We start from the raw sequence: 18452 nt of genomic DNA, 5'->3' as shown, positions 1-18452 counted from the left end.
TTGAACCGAATTCTAATGTATTTTTCATAAAATCAGGCAAGCAATAAATGTATTTCAGGTGGTGTTCAAGTGCCGAGGAATGCAGCAATGGATAAGACAAACTAGGTCCCTGTCCTAAAACAGCTTACACTTTGGAATTGGGGAAGTAGAGTGGGCAAATTTATTTAAAAGAAACAAATACAAAATGATTAAGATAACTTACTTCTTTATACGCTTCTAAGCTATTGATACAGAGAGAGAGTGACTAATGAAGACCACTAGTTAGAAGCTTTGGTTTCTTTCATCCAGGATATTCTGTACCAGTTCTCATCCTGGGTATACTTATGAAAGAGAAGGAAGGAACTACTGAAAATCTAGAGGGAGAACATTCTGGGCAAAAAAGAACAGCAGTGCAAGGACTTTGAGTCAAGAAAGAACTTGGAGGGACGCCTGGGTGGCTAAGAGGTTGAGCGTCTACATTTGGTTCAGGACATGATCCCGGAGTTCTGGGATCGAGTCCCACATGGGGCTTCCTGCATGGAGCCTGTTTCTCCCTCTGCCCATGTCTCTGCCTCTCTCTGTGTCTCTCATGAATAAATAAATAAAATCTTAAAAAAAAAAAGAAAGAACTTGGAATGATGATGCGACTGGAAGATAGCTACCATATAGAGAGCACTGTGAATTATGAGAGTGGAATTAAATAGTTTCAAAAAGTACATAGAATTCAGATGATGTGAACATTTGTAGGCCATGGCTTACAAAGAACATTTTTTAAAAAATGGATTTTACTGGAGGATGATGTAATCTGATTTATACGTTTAATAACAACTGGCAGCTGAAGTGGAGGATGGGGTTGGGAAGCAAGACTGGAATTAAGGAGACTGTTAGAGGAGGTCATTGAGAAGACATGACTGCGGGTTGACCCATGAGTTGGACCTGATCCCTCCCTCTCCTGACCTTGAAATGTATGTTCTACTCACTGTCCTGTTTCAAGGATATAGTCCTGAAAGGGTCATGTATTGTTGAGAACATCTGGACTGAATAGATGACTGAACCCTATTAAGGCCTCTATAAAAAAGTTTTAAGATTTTGGTAGGCTGGTGTGGAGATCTACTCACCCTGCAGCTACCCAAGATGAGTCTCACAAGCTAGTTCCTTTGCTTATGAAACTTGCTGCTTACTCAATCTGGAGTGGCCTGACATTTCTTCAGTCTTTCCTTGCTTTCCATGTTTGGAGACCAGTTTCAGATTTCACCTGGGGAACACCCCTGACTGTGAATCAAAAGAGACCAGTTGTAAGGCTGCTATAATTTAGCTAGATGAACAGTATTTCGTGGGTATAGCTCTTGAAGGGCTAAGAAATAGATTTTGGTGATATGATTACTGATGAATTGGACGTTTGGTCCATAAACGAACAGAACATAAAGGAAGTTAGAGTGACTCTTAGGTTATTGGCAAGAGCCACTGGGTAAATGGTTTAATTTATTGCAAGGAGCACATGGAGGAGGAAGAAATTGAAGTGATGGAGTGAAGAAAGACAACTCAGTGATCAGGGTGGGATTACATTGTTTGAGACGCCAATAAGCATCCAATTGGAGATACTGACTAGGCCATGTCTGAAGAATAGAAAGATTGCTATGGGAACCATCATCCTATAAAGTTGGAACTCAGTAAAGTTTCTTAAAAATTTATATATAGGGCAGTCTGGGCAGCTCAGCGGTTTAGCGCCACCTTCATTCAGCCCAGGGCCTGATCCTGGAGACCCAGGATCGAGTCCTATGTCAGGCTCCCTGCATGGAGCCTGCTTCTCCCTCTGCCTGTGTCTCTGCCTCTCTCTCACTCTCTCTGTGTCTATCATGAATAAATAAATAGAATCTTTAAAAAAATTATATATATATAATTTGGAGAATCTATAGATAGATTTTAATCTATAGATAGATAAAATCTATAGATAGATTTTAAAGTATTATCATTGTTTTTTTATTAATTTAATTGGGAATATTTTGCAGAATAGAACCAAAGCTAGAAACTTTGGTGAACTGAAGCATTCAGAAATTGGGGGGAAGAACATTAGGCAGAATTATTATTTTTAGAAGCTGGTCAGGAGATGTCACTTTCCAATTCAAACTTTCCAGTGGGTTCTCTATACTCATGATGGAATTCACAGTGCTTCAGGGGCCCCTGGTTCCCTCCTCTCCTTCTCTTCTCTTCCATGCTCATTCTGCTCCAGCCCCACTGGCCATCTTGCTTTTCCTTGAACATCCCAAATATATTCTATTTCAGAGACTTTGTTTTTGTTTTTTCTCCAACCTGGAATTCTTTCATGCCAAATAGTCACATGGTTCTTTTTCTCACATTATTTAGGTTTCTACTAAATTATCACCTACTGAAAAGCCTTTTCAATAATAACTTTCTTTTTTCTATGTAATATACTTTCAGATCCTTAATAGATGATGAAAACTAGCCATATATGCATATTCAAGCTAAAGTATTTATGATTGATGTTTTATAAATGGATTATGTTTTCATATGCATTTTCAGCAGGGTCTTGTGAATATTAGACTTTAAGACAGAGAGATAGGACAATGCCTGAATTAGATTTGATGGCCATATCTTCAACACTCATTAAGTTATGTTAGGTATGATTGTTTGCATGCAAAACTGGCCCTTATTCGGGATTCAGTATTTAATAGTGATCTTGACTGATAATATTACATTACATTTAATAGTATTATATAATATCTAATTATCTAATAATGCAATGATATACTTTATATTATTTAATAGAATATGTAGTAAATTTTCTTGTTACTTGACCTGTCAGCTATCTCACCATGAGTAATGGCTGTGAGAATATTTAACTTACTTTCTGTAAGCATATTACATTTCTCATTCCTTTGCTGGTGAGAATATTCTACATAAAGTGATGTGCCTCCAAACCTAAATATTTTGCAAACATTTGTTTTACCTTTGAATAGTATAGCTTTATTTTTTAATCTATATAATATGGTTTTCAATTACTAAATATATATGTTATTGATAATTTAAAATAATTGGTTAATTTAGACCAATGACCACCCACTCATTGTTGGAAGCTTAATTTTCTTTTAGTGACTTACTGAACTGCTTTCATTTGGACTCTTAGCACACAAAAACTATTTTGAAAATCAACATTTGTGCTGGGGGAAGAGAAATGAATACATTCAGCTTTAGAGTATAATTTTGAAATTGTATTTGTTTCTTAACCACTGATGTATAAGTTTAGGAATTTTATTAATCTCTTGGAGGTAAATTAGCATTTTTGGTGTGTGGATGGATCCAACCATTAAAAAAGACAAATCCCTGCTTTAAAAAAAGTTGTATTATTATGTTAAAATGTGACAAATTGTTTCTACTAAAATATTGAGTCCAGTTGTTTCATTTGAGCTTGCCTTATTTCAAAATAGCATTCAGATGTGTTAACAACCATAAAGAAAGTGGAAATCATTATTGGAGCACAGAAGCACCATGTTTAGTTATTATAAATGATTGGCATATTAGTATATAGCACATAACATAATTAAGTCACACCTTAATCTTTATAGTTGATGTGATTAGATGTGATTAGTATGAATTAATTAAATAAAAGGAAGTCAGCAATATTAGCAGAGTGTCAGCAATAAAATAGATAATTCTGATGATAAAATTTCACAAGTGATATAAGCTTTCCTCACCAATTTTTTTCTACAATGGTCAAAATATTGTAAAAGCAAGACATTTTTTATCACTTAATTTCTCTTGCTCTTACTGGTTTAGCATGAATGTACTTAAGATTAGTTAAATGATCACAAATGGGCACAAGCAATAAATAGAGGCAAATCATGAGTCTGTCTTTTCAAGAAATAGGATGGTTAACTACTGAACAGTTGACTGCACTCAATTACTATGCTGTGTTAAAATTTAGCTATCAATAAATCTACTTAATGTCTCTTAATCTAAATTATATATTAATTAGAGATATTATAGTTTTAGATATTCCTTGATCACTTCATAAAACGGGAAAGCCGCATATAGATTGTCTTTGTAGACCTTTTAGAAAAAAGATGCCACACTATTGAATACTTATAAAATTGTTTATGATGATGCTAATAATCAACTACAGTTAACTTTGTGACAGTATAGAAATCAAAATTTACGCTTACCATTAATGCCTCCTGATCACTATATCATTGTTTTAATAATGTCATTCTTTTACATATGTATGTTTATACGTATACTACTTAATATGTTAAGATGAGTGGGGTAAAAGACATATTTTATAATGACACATAAAATGAGCATCTGAATCGGCCATGAGTGTAAAGGAGACATAAAATATTTTATACAAGTAATTACAGTATCTGCAGTTCTGGAATCTAGTGGAAAGGGATAAGTTTTGAGTATAACCCCAAGGAAGTAGGGAGGAGAAGTATATATTTATCTAATGTTTACCATGTTGCAAGCATCTCTTCTAAGTGTTTTGCTTATATTATCTGTATATATTATCTTTTTAAGTGCTTTGCATATATTATCTTGTTTAGTTTTCCCAACAACTTAATATGTAGGCATTATTTATTATGTCTATTTTATAGATCAGGATACTGAGACATAGAGTCACTAATAAGACAGTAATCAGTGGTCATTAGTAGGACTTGACTTAGTAAGTGGTTCAGCCAGAGCATAAACATGAGTAATATAGACACTCATAATTCTCACTCTTAAGGAATATGTTACACTGCTTTGCTGAATAAATAAATAAATAAATAAATAAAAAATAAATAAATACATGTATGCAAGTATGTAAAAGGTCTTTGAAAAAAGGTAAATCAGAATTAATACTGGTACCTAGCTAGCAAGCAAATAAACCAACAAACAAAATCACTTCATTTATTGCAAAGCAAACTACCTTTTTTAATATGTGTGGGATTATTAAAGTACATAGTATTAATGTAACTTCTATGAATATAGATAAGTAGCTAGCTTCAGTATAATATAGAATGCAAATAGAGGAATTGATCAGTAAAAAATATAATGAAGAAATAATGAAGTAATAAATTTGAAGGAATTAGAATATTATGCTCATGCATGCAGTTAAAGAAGACACTGTCCTGAACATTAAAAAGAAAAAGAAAATAAATAACAATTGATCCTTGAACAACATGGGGGTTAGAGGTGCCAACCCCCATACAGTTGAAAGACTGTATAACTTTTGACTCCCCCAAAACTCAACTGCTAATAGGCTCCTGTTGACCAGAAGCCTTACTGATAACATAGTCAATTAATAAATATTGTGTATGTTATATACATTACATGCTGTATTTTTACAATAAGGTAAGCTAGAGAAAATAATATTTTATTAAGAAAATCATGAGGAAGAGAAAAATAAATTTATAGTACTCTATTTATTGAAAAAAATCCATGTAAAACCGCACAGTTTAAACCCATGTTGTAGGGATCCCTGGGTGGCGCAGCGGTTTGGCGCCTGCCTTTGGCCCAGGGCGCGATCCTGGAGACCCGGGATCGAATCCCACATCGGGCTCCTGGTGCATGGAGCCTGCTTCTCCCTCTGCCTATGTCTCTGCCTCTCTCTCTCTCTCTCACTGTGTGCCTATCATAAATAAATAAAAAAATAAAAATAAAAAATAAACCCATGTTGTTCAAGAGTCAACTGTATATTTGCATAATAATCAGCTAGAATGTGATGGTACTACAGTGCTTCCTTAGATTTTGAGCTACATTATATTAGTAATAAAATTAGATTTAGGTAGTTAATGGGAACAAGCCAGACTCCCTCTGATGTGCTGATAACTTTTTAAAACCACCTATGTATTATTACACATGCAAAACTCATAACATTGTTATAATGCTTTGTGTGCTGTGCTTTCTGCTTTTTTCTTGTCTCCTTTATTTTGTATTGCTTGGTCTTTCAGATTTAATAACAGCCTACTATATTCAGAGTAATATTTGGATACTTTTAAAGAGGGTAGAATGTATCCTATATACTAACAACATGGTTTATGTTCATTTAAATAGATTTCAAAACTAAGTTATATCTGTATCATTTAGATTATAAAATAACTGATTCGGCAAATATTTATTGATCTCTTGGTCATTTTGAGGAAAGCCCAATAGTTAATGTGATTGAATAAAATGAAGCATTTCTCAACTGCCAGACACTATAAACTAGATTTGGTCTTTGTGTGTGCTAAAGCTGTGGAAACATGCCTGGATTTATTACTGGAAGTTCTATTGTGACGTAATTATAATGACTCATCAACTGGAACACAACACCGTAGTAAGAAACAATAAAGCAGTTCGTGTTAAAGGTAATTTTTATTTCTATCTTTAACTACACATCAGAATATCTAAAAATATCCACTAAAGGACATGTATTCTATTACTTTGTTTAAAATGCACAGAAGATGGGAAGCATTGAGAGAACTGAAAAATAGATTCAGTAGAAATTTCCAGTGCATGGCATAGTTGACAATCACTGTAAGCTTATTTTTCCACTGTGAGTGCTAAATGTGCTGCTCGATAGGGAATACATAAACACAGGTAAAACAACTACATAAATGCTGTAAATATTTAGGGGCAGAGTGTGCAATAACTCCAGAGATAACACGTATAGATGTGTACCATATCTTTTTGGTACACATTTTATTGATTTTATTGTTTTAATTTCCTTTTTGTTCAGCAATGATATCTGTTTGCTAATATGTCTACCCTAATGTGGATATACTCAATACTTTTGTTTTCTTGTGTAATGACAGCACAGGACAGCTCTTAGCATGCACAGCTACCTACCATATCTTTTTTTTTTTTAATTATTTATTCACAAGAGACACACAGAGAGAGAGAGAGAGAGAGAGAGGCAGAGACACAGGTAGAAGCAGAAGCAGACTCTCTGCGGGGAGCCTGATGCTTGACTTGATCCTGGGACCATGGGATCACAACTTGAGCGGAAGGCAGACAGTCAACCACTGAGCCACCCAGGTGCCCCTACCTTATCAGTATCTTTAGAAAAGAGTTCTAGAATCTCTCATGTATTTTTCACTGCTTATCTCTTTCCAGTAGGCAAGCATCACCTGATGGAAACCAAAACTACCCCTCAAGCTTTAATGACTGCTCTGATAAAGAATTCCAGAGTCCCAGACCACTCAGAAGAGCAATGATTTATTCCAAATCTTTAGTATTCAGCACTGACTTTCTGCCATGAGACTTAGAGAAATTTGCGTTTTTTAACTCATAAACATATCTGTAATATCTGTTTTGAAATTGGGAAAGATATGTTGCTATTAAGGATATTTAATTTAAGTATGTCAAGGTTTACCTAACATACTTTTTACCTACTTGGAAGCACAATTTAAAATAATACACACTTTTATGAAGATCTCATAACTGAACTAACGTGAGTTCACTCTTTGGTGAGTCACAGATACACCCAAGGGGGGTTGTCACACAAAGGAAAATTTCTTTGCAGCAAATGAGGGGATCACAGGGAGTAAGAGCAAGGGTGGATGGTTTCCTTCTATTTAGGGTTAGAGTGAATATTTAGAAAAGGGAACCTTGTCATCATATGTAGAAGTAGGCATAAGGTTTCATATGTACCTTAAGGAACTGTGCTTTAAACATACATCATATAGGGACCCCTGGGTGGCTCAGTGGGTTAGTGCCTGCCTTTGGCCCAGGGCATAATCCTGGAGTCCCAGGATCGAGTCCCACATCAGGCTCCCTGCATGGAGCCTGCTTCTCCCTCTGCCCGTGTCTCTGCCTCTCACTCTACGTCTCTCATGAATAAATAAATTTTAAAAATCTTAAAAAAAAAAAACAAAAAAAAAATCCATACATCATATGTTGTGTTAATGATGTTTGTGCTCCTCCTTGGGCGAAGGTTTTAGCATTATAATGAGGGAGAAGTTACTGTCCTTCACTCCATGGTCCATTTGCACATGTGTGAGTTCAGTGGTTAAGCTTAAACTGGTCTGGATGGTCTGGGCCTCTGGATTTCTTTGCCAGAGCAGTCATTAAAGCTTGAGGGGTAGTTTTGGTTCCTATCAGGTGATGCCTGCCTGTTGGGTCTTTTTTTGCCTACATTACATAAGAGATAAGCTAGAAAGAACTTAAGGAAATCGTGGGACAAAGGTTAATGAGTACAAGTAGGTGAGCAGTAAAGGTCAGGTCTTGGGTTTAGCTGGTGACATTTCCTTCTGTAAGCCATCAAGTTTCAGATCTAGAGTTATTTTCTGTTTCTCTCTTCCTGTCTCCACTGTACCCCCTGCACGTCGCCCTATTGACGTAGGACAAATGTTAGGGTTCGAAGCCGAGGGTCAAGAAAAAATTCTTGAGATGTCTTTGGTGCAAAGAGGTGGTCTTATTTATTAAAGCATGGGGACAGGACCTGTGGGCAGAAAGAGCTGCACTGGGGTCATGAGGAGTGGCCCATTATATACTTTAAAGGTGGGTGGGGTTAGGGAGAGTGCAAGTCTCTAAGGAATTTTGGAAGAAAGGTTTCCAGGACGTTGAGAGGGCTAGCTATTGTTGGGAAAAGTTCACTTGTAAAACCTTAGTCATGAGACCCTTCAGCTGTATATCGATGGGCCATATGCTTAAGGGATGGTGGCCAACATGTATCTTGAGGAGTAGAGAGATAAAGGAAGTTTTCAAAGGAATTTTTATATGTTAAAGTAGACTTACAGGATCCTGGGGGTTGGGCTAAGATTGCTGTTTGCCCTTAGCAAAGTGTTAACATCCAGGCACCTGAGTCCCAAGGGGAATGTTACTCTGCCTATTTCAAGGATTTGTCAATGGGCTGTAACTAGTAAGGAAATTTGACAATTTTACTTCTGCCTTTCTTTCCCACATCACCACCATGTGCAAGTATAGTTGACACCAAATCCTGTCACTTTTCCCTGCTCTATTTTGTGTTACAGCTGTAGTTTGGATCTTAGCACTTGGCTTGTTAACTACTATAGTCTTCTGATTGATCCCCTTCCAGACTTTTCATTTTCCCTCAGTCCATTCTGCACACTGGTACCTGAGTGATCTAGATGAAGCAGGAGAGAGAGGTTCTTGTCTCATGGAGTTGAAGAATGAATCTCATGGACAACGGAGAATGAGCAAAGTGATAGAGTTTTATTAAGCCAAGGATACAGAAAAAGTTCTCAGAAGTGAGAGGGGTTCCAGTTAGATTGCCAATGAGCCCTTTTCATCTCTGGTCTTTTATTGGGACTTTATCAGGAAACTTGCCAGTGGTTAGGTCAGGTGTCTGGAACTAGACATGACGCTTACACACATTGTGTGAGAGTTTTTGTTTCTGGGACATCTATGATCTATAAATACGTATTGGTAGGTCTGGTTAATCTTCATAGTGAACTTTTCCTTTGAAGCCGGATTAGTTTTTGTGGTTATTTTTATTTTCTGTGCTTAGCAATGTAATTATTAGAAAAACATTTTAACCTTAGTAACTGGAGTAGGAAGGGTCTAAATATTCCTGATCTCTGTCTTTGTTCTGTCTCAGCATCTGAAGTACGTGAAATACCCTTGGAACCTGGGTAGGGTCCCTATTCTTTTCCTTACCTAAAGTCCTATCCTTTCACTATTCGTGAATGCACTATTCTAATGGTATCCTTGAATTACTAACAGGCTTCCAGTTGCTTCTGATTAGCGAAAGGCAACTTTTTTGTTTATTTGTTTTTGCCCAGCTAACTGGACCTTTCACCCTCCTGGGTCTTCATCTTCAATTCTGCCCTTTACTTGATGCCAGTTCTTTTCTGATTACATTCTTGCCTGATCTATTCTTTAGAACTATGTCAGGGAGGAAAAATAATTCTCCCTCTACCCGTCAAGATTCTTGGCTGACAACCCTCTGTAATGAAAAAGACAGATTAACAGGAGAAAAACAAATGAAAGTTTAATAACATAGTATACTTCTTGTAAAATGCCAGGAACAGCTGAGTAATTCCCTGAAATGGTCCAAATCTTTTTTTTTTTTTTTTTTTCTTTTTTGGTCCAAATCTTATACCATCTCTACCTAAAGACAAAAGATGTTGGTGGGTGGGAAACCAGTTATGGGAGGTTTTCAGGCAAAGCATATTAGAGAGGGCATGATTTATGCAGATTTAAGTCTCTGCCTTCTCTGCTCAGATGAGTTCCTAGAGGTTTAGTGACCCCCACCCCCCCACTTCTTAGTACAGTGAGGGAGACATAAATGCAAATTTCTTTTAAATGTAAATGTCTCCTACAAAAGGGTAACTTCTAATCTGGTTTTCAGGGCTTCTGCTGTGTCTGCTGCTTCTTCAAAATATAATCCTTCTGCCAAGGAGGCCTATTTCGGGGTAGTCAATTCTGCTTTTTTAACTGCAATTGTAAATGAACTCCAGGGCTTCACTCCTTGGCATTCATTAAATTGAACACAACCCAAGAAAGTGTTGAAAGCAAAGAAATTTCTATTACTTTTTACAAGTGAGAAGATGGAGGCAGCTGTCAAAGCCCTGTCTCCCCCTGGCGTGAGTATAGGAACCCTTTATTCAGTGTGTTGTGGGGGGCAGGGAACTTGCATATGCATTACATACACATTAAGGAGTTATAGATATTCTATTATTTAGGCACTTTGGTTCAATTGAACATGTCTAGCATGTCAACATGCTAGTACATGAATCTATTTTCAAAAACTGGCAGAAAATCCCACCTGTAGGAAGAGATCTGAGTTTTATAATGCGTTGAAGGTAACTATAGGAAAACTTAGGGGGGCTCAGGTCCTCAGCTCCAAAATGGCCCAAACTGGCTCAGACTGGCTCATGTAAGGTGAAAGAAACACCTACTAAGGGGCTAACAGATGAAACTCCTAGCCGATGTGTCTAAATGGTGTGTCTCTTGATTGGATTGGGGCCCCCAAATGTGGGCCTATTTTCAGGTGGAAGCTGGTAGTAATGGGGCACTGGAGGTGAAAGAATGGACCTGAGGCAGAACAAAGAAGGTAGAAGTTTATTGAAAACACTGCAAGGGAGCAGCGGCCTGATCAAGAGGAGAGGCTGTCTGCCAGGAGGCAGTGGGAAGGAGCTGTTTTTAAAGGTGGAAGATGAGGAGGTATGATGAGGTGTGAAATTCTCCCTTTTTTGGCAGCTGTGCCTGTTGTAAGTAGCCCATTGGTCAGTTAGGGCTTATGGATATTTTTAGGGGGGGGGGTCCTCTGATGGGCCCATCTGTTAAGCCTGGTGGTCTCTGCAAGCCCTTTCTACATTCCATTGCTCAAAGTGGCCTCCTTGGTGGGAATGACTGGTTTTTGCTAAACAAAACACATTCCTTCCTTGCTTTTGTCCTTTACCCCTCTTCCCTTCTCATATCTTTCATTTTGTCCTTTACCCCTCTTCCCTTCTTCTGTCTTTCAGTCCTGGGGTCTGAGTAACTTCCCATTGCATCCTAGCCAAAGAATGTCCAACTCTCTTCTCTCCTCTGATCAGATTCCTACTTGACTCTCAAGGCTTACTTCCTTTGGGAAATGTTACCCTGACTATCCTAGTCTGCAGTGTGGACTTTTTCCTTCATGAGAGTTAGAACACTCCTCCTTAATTTTTTTTTTTAAATGGAAGACATAGTTTTTACTTTGTGACTTGTTAGACATTGAAACATTTTACTTATTAAAAACTTTAAACAACATTTTGTTTGCCTTCATTCCTGTCCATCCTTCTTAGGGCTTCTCCTGGGCCAGTTCACTGTTTAATTTAGGGAGATCTTCCACCTTCTCTTTTAGGGGATTGAAATAATATACAAGCTAACCTGGAGTGTGTGTCTGTCTCTGAACTACTCTGAACTACTTCCGTATTTTCTTGATTCACATATCCAAAGATGTCGAAGCTCTGATTTTCTGGGCATGTGAAATTGCATTGTATTTACAATGTTTAAATTCTTAGCATATTATTCTAGAATCAGAACATCTGGGTTAGTCTTGACCGTGCTGCTTACTGACTGCTTTACAACATGAAAAGGTCAACCTCCTATATGATTAGGAGTTTCTTTATATGTGAAATGAAGATTAATAACAGACCTTACATTTTGCAAGGTTATCCTGGGTCTTGGAAATAAGTATACAGTTGTACTCAAATAAGATTCATCTAATTGGACATTAATGAACTTTATAATCTAATAATACTTTACCTATTTTTAGGTGGTCAGTATATGCAAATATTAACTCATATGGTAACTCCTTCATCCTTAAAACAACTCTGAGGAGTTAGCATGCTAGCAATGAGGAAACTGGAGAACTTAATTAATTGCCCTATCCCTGGTAATCAGTGGCAGTAGTGGAATACACAGACACCTGGTAGTGTGGCTTGGGGCCCCACCTGTAGCCACATCTCACAACCTTTCTGTAGGTAGTGCTGCTATTTGTTAACCACCACTGCTCTGTGCTTGCACAGATTGCCTCAGCCCAAAGTTTACTAGGTTCAAAAATATCCAAAATCAAGCCAATTGTGAAATCAAATCCTGGGACTTTCCCCCATTTTTGTTGTATTTTCAAAAAGAGAAAAGAATGCCTTGCTTACTTGCAAAAACAAGCCTGCTGTGATAAAAGGACAAAGGGTTTTGCAAACTTGCAGGAAAATCACATGCTAAAATTAATGCATATTGAGCTTATTTTACTTACTATTAGAGGTTAGAGTATTTCAGCAATGAAACCAATGCAAATATGTTGTACAAAATATGTAGTGTAAAGACAGTTTGAGAACTTATGAGCTTTAATCCTCTTATCTATTTTAGGACTTTCTGGGACAAGTGTTTTGTACATTGGGGGAGATTGTTGGTTCTCAGGGAAGTCGCCTGGAAAAGCCAATAGTGTAAGTATTTTTTAATCCAGACGATGAAATGTTAACTCTTCAGTTTTCATTTTGGTAGTTTGGAGTTGATGAATACATGGTTGTAGACCAAAGTGGTTTTAAAAATCTTATTGAAGTTTTTTTCTAACAAAGAGTTTTGACATGTTTGTAAAGAATCATTTCTATTTCAGCTGACATATGCCATGCTGTAAAATGTTCGCAAAATGAAATGAGATTTTAAAAAGGAAATGTATTGTTTTCCTTTTTGGTTATAAGCATTAATTCTTAGATTTAAGAAACATTTTGAAAAGAGACTTTCCTACTTTGGGCCAGGGGCTATATATAGCACCATTCTTTATACCATATGCTTAATTATATGCATTTTTAGTGATTGGGATTTTAATAATGATTTTTACTACAATATTGGTTTGTAAAAAAACGAAGTCTATAAATGTTAAGAGAAGGTAGTATCTCAGAATTTTGTATTCTTACTTCACTTTCAATCACTGGGCTCCTGTTCCATTTTCAGATCATTTGCGTAGCGTGATCCTATTTTCTCCAGTTCTGAATGAGATAGAAAACTGACTTTAGATATTTTTTCCCTAAATCTTCCCCCTCACTGTCTTCCTTCTTCTTCCCCATACCCAATCTCAATTATTTGGATTCAATGAACTGTTCATAAAAATCAAATGATCTAGAGAGAATACTGAGAAGATTGTAGAGCTAACTACAATATCAAAAGGCTTGGGGAATTTTGAAGTGAATATCTTCAACAGTCTTTTAAGAATCTCAAATTCATAAAATAAATGTGTCAAAACTCTTCAAATCTATTCACCTTTGATATCCAAATACTTGAAATGTCCAAGGCATCATTCTCACATTATCGCTATAGAATTGAACTTCATACTGACTGTGTTGTTACACTAATAAGAAATCTATGAATTTTTACTTCTTTTATTTAATTTGATTTTCTTAGAAAATTATTACTGAGTGCCAATTCGAAGACTTTTGCATATCAATGCCTTTTCAACACTTCTTTCACATATAATTTATTTTCATATTTTTGTAGGATATATAAGCATATGATTCAAATATGTTTATGCTCACTTTAATATGTCAGTGATAAGTAATCTGTAAGGCTAATGCAAGTATTTTCTACATTGTTGAGTACTGATTTAGGGCCATGAAAATTCTTGGAAGATCACTAACTCACCCTTTTTGCTAAAACATATCAGTCGTACATACAATACTTTGAATATTGATGCCCTGAATATTCTTTGAGCGAAAACGAAAGCAGTTAAAATATAGAATTTTTATTTCACATCAACAGAATAGAGATTTTTATGGAACTTGCTCTCATACTTTTAAATCGGTCATTTTACTGGTTATTTTGATCTGGTGTTTTTTTCTCCATAATGGGAAATTAGAGCTCTACTTCCAGAAAACTCTTAAGTTATATAAGATATTTTCCAGTAGAAAATTATTTTTATGTTAGTCTTGAAACATATTAAAAAGTTGATATTATACTGGTTGGAAGGTGTGGTAGATATAGTGTGAGATGTGGTTCTTGTTCAGCTGATTCAGTAATTCTCACTAGACCAACAAAAACACATTCAGGCAATGGGTGGAGATGTCTAGAGTAATAATTATGCAGATATTGGGAATATTTGCTGGCAGTTGATTTATTATCATCTCACATAATCAGGAAAGATGAAATGCCCATTATGTTTTTCCTCATTCCTGCTGAGGATGGGATAGCATAAATGAGACAAAGCCTTAGAAATCTGTGTAGGCAACAGGAAGCTGTTCTAACTACTCACTTTGCTTCATCTATAGGGTCTTTGGTAATATAGGCAATTTTATTGGAAGTGTTGATATTATCTCTTATTGACAAAGGTAGAATTCATTCAATTTTTAAAGTATATGTAACTAATGTTTTATTCAACCTTTGACTCTACTGGGAAGTCTTTTCAGGTAAGTAAATATTAAGAAAAGGGTTAAAAGGTGGACTTATTGTTTGAGCAGTGAGAGTTCAAAAAGAATTTTTTTTAAAGTAAATTTAACTAGGCAGGCATGTATTAATATTAAATGGGCAATGAAATATAGAGCTTGAGTAGCAAAGAGATTGGCGACAAAAGAAAGAAGCAAAAAATAAAACTGTAAGAATGGCAGTGTGGTGGCCTATTACACGAGGGAAACCCAGTTAGATACTTGAGATAAAGAGAAAACAGAAAGAGGTGAGAGAGGGAAATCAAATAGGAGAGACTAATCAAAAATAGGAGAGTAAAAGTAAATATAATTGGCTTGCTGGGGGAGTAATATTTTTGATTTATTAATTAAAGCATTCAGTAATATACTCCTGTGCTCTTACCTGAGCAGTTACTCCATCCCAGGTGAACAATGGGAGAAAAATGCATTTTTTAAAAAGATTTTATTTATTTATTAATGAGACACACACAGAGAGAGAGAGGCAGAGACACAGGCAGAGGGAGAAGCAGGCTCCACGCAGGGAGCCCGATATGGGACTCAATTCCGGGACTCCAGTATCATGCCCTGGGCCGAAAGCAGGTCCTAAACTGCTGAGCCACCCAGGGATCCCCGAAAAATGCATTTTTATTGTAACCCACCATCTTGTTTGAGAAAATATTATCTTTTATTAAAAACACTAGCTATGAGAAAGTCATGTGTATAGAGAAAGGAGAGCATGTAGATGGAAGGACAGGGTCTACTGGGCTGAGCATGCCGTCTTGGGCTCTTGGAAGTTGAAGTGCTCTGAGAGAAGATTCATCTTCTTCAAATGGCATTTTATTCCCTTACTTCAACCTCAAATGAAAAGCAATGAAATCATTTATTTTTTTTGTTTAAAAGTGTAGTTTGGTTGAAGAAAAGAATGAAATGTTTGCATGGAAGTTTTATCTGCCCACAACGTGGAAGTAGGCCTTCAAATCAGCTGGTCTACTAGATGGATGCTCTCAGGTTTCACACTCCACCCCTGCTCGCCTCTATTCACTGATATTTTTTTCTACGTGCTTGATTTTTCAAGCCAATCTAATGGACAAGTGGTCGGGGAGAGATGGGAAGGTTGGAAGGGATGAGAGAAAGGTTTTGGAAGAAAGGATAGAGCCAGGGAGAATGTCAGAGATGATACAAGATCAGGGAAGTGTTTTCTCACAGGAAACTTGATGATAAACATGACTTCTAAGGGAAGATATCATGTTTTATCATATAATATATAAGTAGAGTGGAATACATGAAATCATGGCAGAAAAAATGAACTTCATGTTGGCAAATAATATGTATTTAACATGTAGCTCTTACATCTGTTCCTCACAGTCCCCTCTGCTGCCTCCTGCCCCACCGAGTGAAACTGCTCTGGGCTTAGCTATCTAGTTAAAGATAACATTGTAAGATGGTCACTAAACATCGCACTGTTCTGCATGGTTGGTTCCTCATGGCTGGAGATAGAAATAGAATTTGTACTCTCTCCTCTTGCAGCCATTACTTTAGCCAATCTTGTTAAGGAGTTGGAGGGTTTTTCCTATCTGGATGGGTATAGGCTTTGGAATTAGAGCATAGGACACCTCCTGAGGCAGATAATCCATCTTCAGTTAACAAAATTAACTCATCCTGAATTTAAACAATCTCCCTGTGTCCCAGATGTTATTTATCTTAAATAGCATTATCTAAGTGATTTAGGGCTTATTTACCAATTTGTTTTAGATTAGAGATTTATTTTCCAGTTAGTTTTTCATTTAAATTTTAAGTTATTCAGGGATGCTTGGTTGGCTCAGTGGTTTAGTGCCTGCCTTCGGCCCAGGGCATGATCCCAGGATCGAGTCCCACGTCGGGCTCCCTGCATGGAGCCTGCATCTCCCTCTGCCTATGTCTCTGCCTCTCTCTCTCTCTGTCTCTCATGAATAAAAAAAATAAATAATTTTAAAAATTTTAAGTTATTCAAAAGATTCCATTGTTTTCTTCCCTTTAAAGGATCTAATTTAGATTATTTTCTGTTAAGGTATTAAGAATAATTTTTTTTAGCTTTTTGATTGCAATTGAGTTATATCTCCTCAGAGGAGGAATTTTAAAAATGACGGTAACTATAAAATTTGGAGATTCAAATCGGATATACTAGAGCTTTAAATTGTTTATTACTAACCAAGCCCTTGAAAACTAAGTTGTATTTATTAACAAAGGAAAAACAGATTTCTAGTACATAGGCTCATGCTCAATTAAATACAGAATTTGGATTTAAAATCAAGTCTTTTTGTTTTCTGTGTTTCAGTTATTGTCACTTTAAAAACAGATTTTATTTTATTATGAGAATAAAATTTATCTTTAATGATTTGTAGGAACTTAGGTGAATTTTTTTGGAATTGATGTTCAAGAATTTTTAATTTACTTTTTAATAGCAGCTTAACGTTTTCACAATTTCCAACAGTCTGTTCTATTGAATTCAAGTTCTGAACAAATTTGGATTCCGGTTTTGAGCAAACACATTTTTCATATCTTAATTCCATCCAACATTTTGGTCTTTTCCCTGAACCCTCCTAAAATGAGTCTTGTGCTACTTAATTTGTCTGCAACATTTACTGTGTCTTCCTATGACTCATCGACTCCTCTCTTTAGATCGTCCCATTATTATTTACCATTATACCCACTCAGCAGTGTGTTTTCTCATGCTGGGAGATTGTATCCAATTTTCTGCGTGATGCTGTCAGAGAATCTTACTTCTTCTATCTTTAGGGAGCTTAGTGATGGATTCAGCAAAGCCTTCCAAAATGCTGGAATCAGCACCAGTTTAAGAAAGATTGCCATTCTCCCCTCTGGGAGGAAAGCATTTATTATGTTCATCAAGTAATAGACCTGTTTGTTCCTGTTTCGCTCATCCAGGCATGATTGGTTCCATATAAAAGGATGGAGTGAGGAGGCAGGGACTGGTTGTGATTAGAAGGAAGATTCTTACTCCTTAGAGAGGAGGGGGAACTCCATGGGTAACTGAACTGGCAACTGTTTGGGCTAAGGGAAAAGATTATGTTCTTTGTAAGGTGGCTATAGCAGCTTGTGAGCTAGGCAATCAGTAGTGGGAAGAGGATGAAGGGAGGGACCCAGGGGAAAAGAGTACAGAGACAGGGACTCAGAGCAGGTGATAAATGGAAGACCAGCTTGCAGTTAGTTGATTGAGGGACACCGTGATCCCAGCTCTGACACAGGGTTCAAGGACACAGCGTACTGGGTGCTGAAGTTCAACAAGAGAAATATGGGGAGAGGAACAGAGCAGACAGGAAGCTGCAGAATAAGGCAGAAGAAGACTTGTGGGGGACTTGGGGCAGAGCCTTAAAGATCTGATTCAAATGTGGCCTGATTCTGAAAGCTATGCTGTGGCTGTGGGTGCATGTAGATCAATCAGTGAGAGAAGGAACTGGAAGAGGAAGAATAGGCAAATGATTAGTCATGAAGGTGAGAAACGTAAACTTGCCATTAAGCAGAGCACGTCTTTATTGTGCAACATTTTGTATATGAAAATATAGTCAACTTTGTGGGCAATTTTGACCTTCAAAGTCATCTTCACTTTATTAAAGATCAGAGTGCTACTTAGAGTGATACTGTTATATTCCCTGATTTATTTTGTTGGAAAGAACA

General features: G+C 36.7%; 1 protein-coding gene across 2 annotated transcripts in view; it reads left to right on the top strand.

The window, feature by feature from the left end:
* Positions 1-18452, top strand: part of CPNE8 (copine 8) — a 321061-nt gene that overhangs the window by 76322 nt on the left and 226287 nt on the right. For both annotated transcript variants that reach the window (XM_038577249.1, XM_038577248.1), the window contains exon 6: positions 12757-12833. In XM_038577249.1, the coding sequence (XP_038433177.1) occupies positions 12757-12833 (77 nt within the window). The remainder of the gene's footprint in view (positions 1-12756; positions 12834-18452) is intronic.

Source organism: Canis lupus, chromosome 27 (genome assembly GCF_011100685.1).
Source record: "Canis lupus familiaris isolate Mischka breed German Shepherd chromosome 27, alternate assembly UU_Cfam_GSD_1.0, whole genome shotgun sequence".
Taxonomy (NCBI): domain Eukaryota; kingdom Metazoa; phylum Chordata; class Mammalia; order Carnivora; family Canidae; genus Canis; species Canis lupus.
Note: the sequence above shows the minus strand (reverse complement) of the source record. Positions and strands in the feature narration are given on the sequence as shown.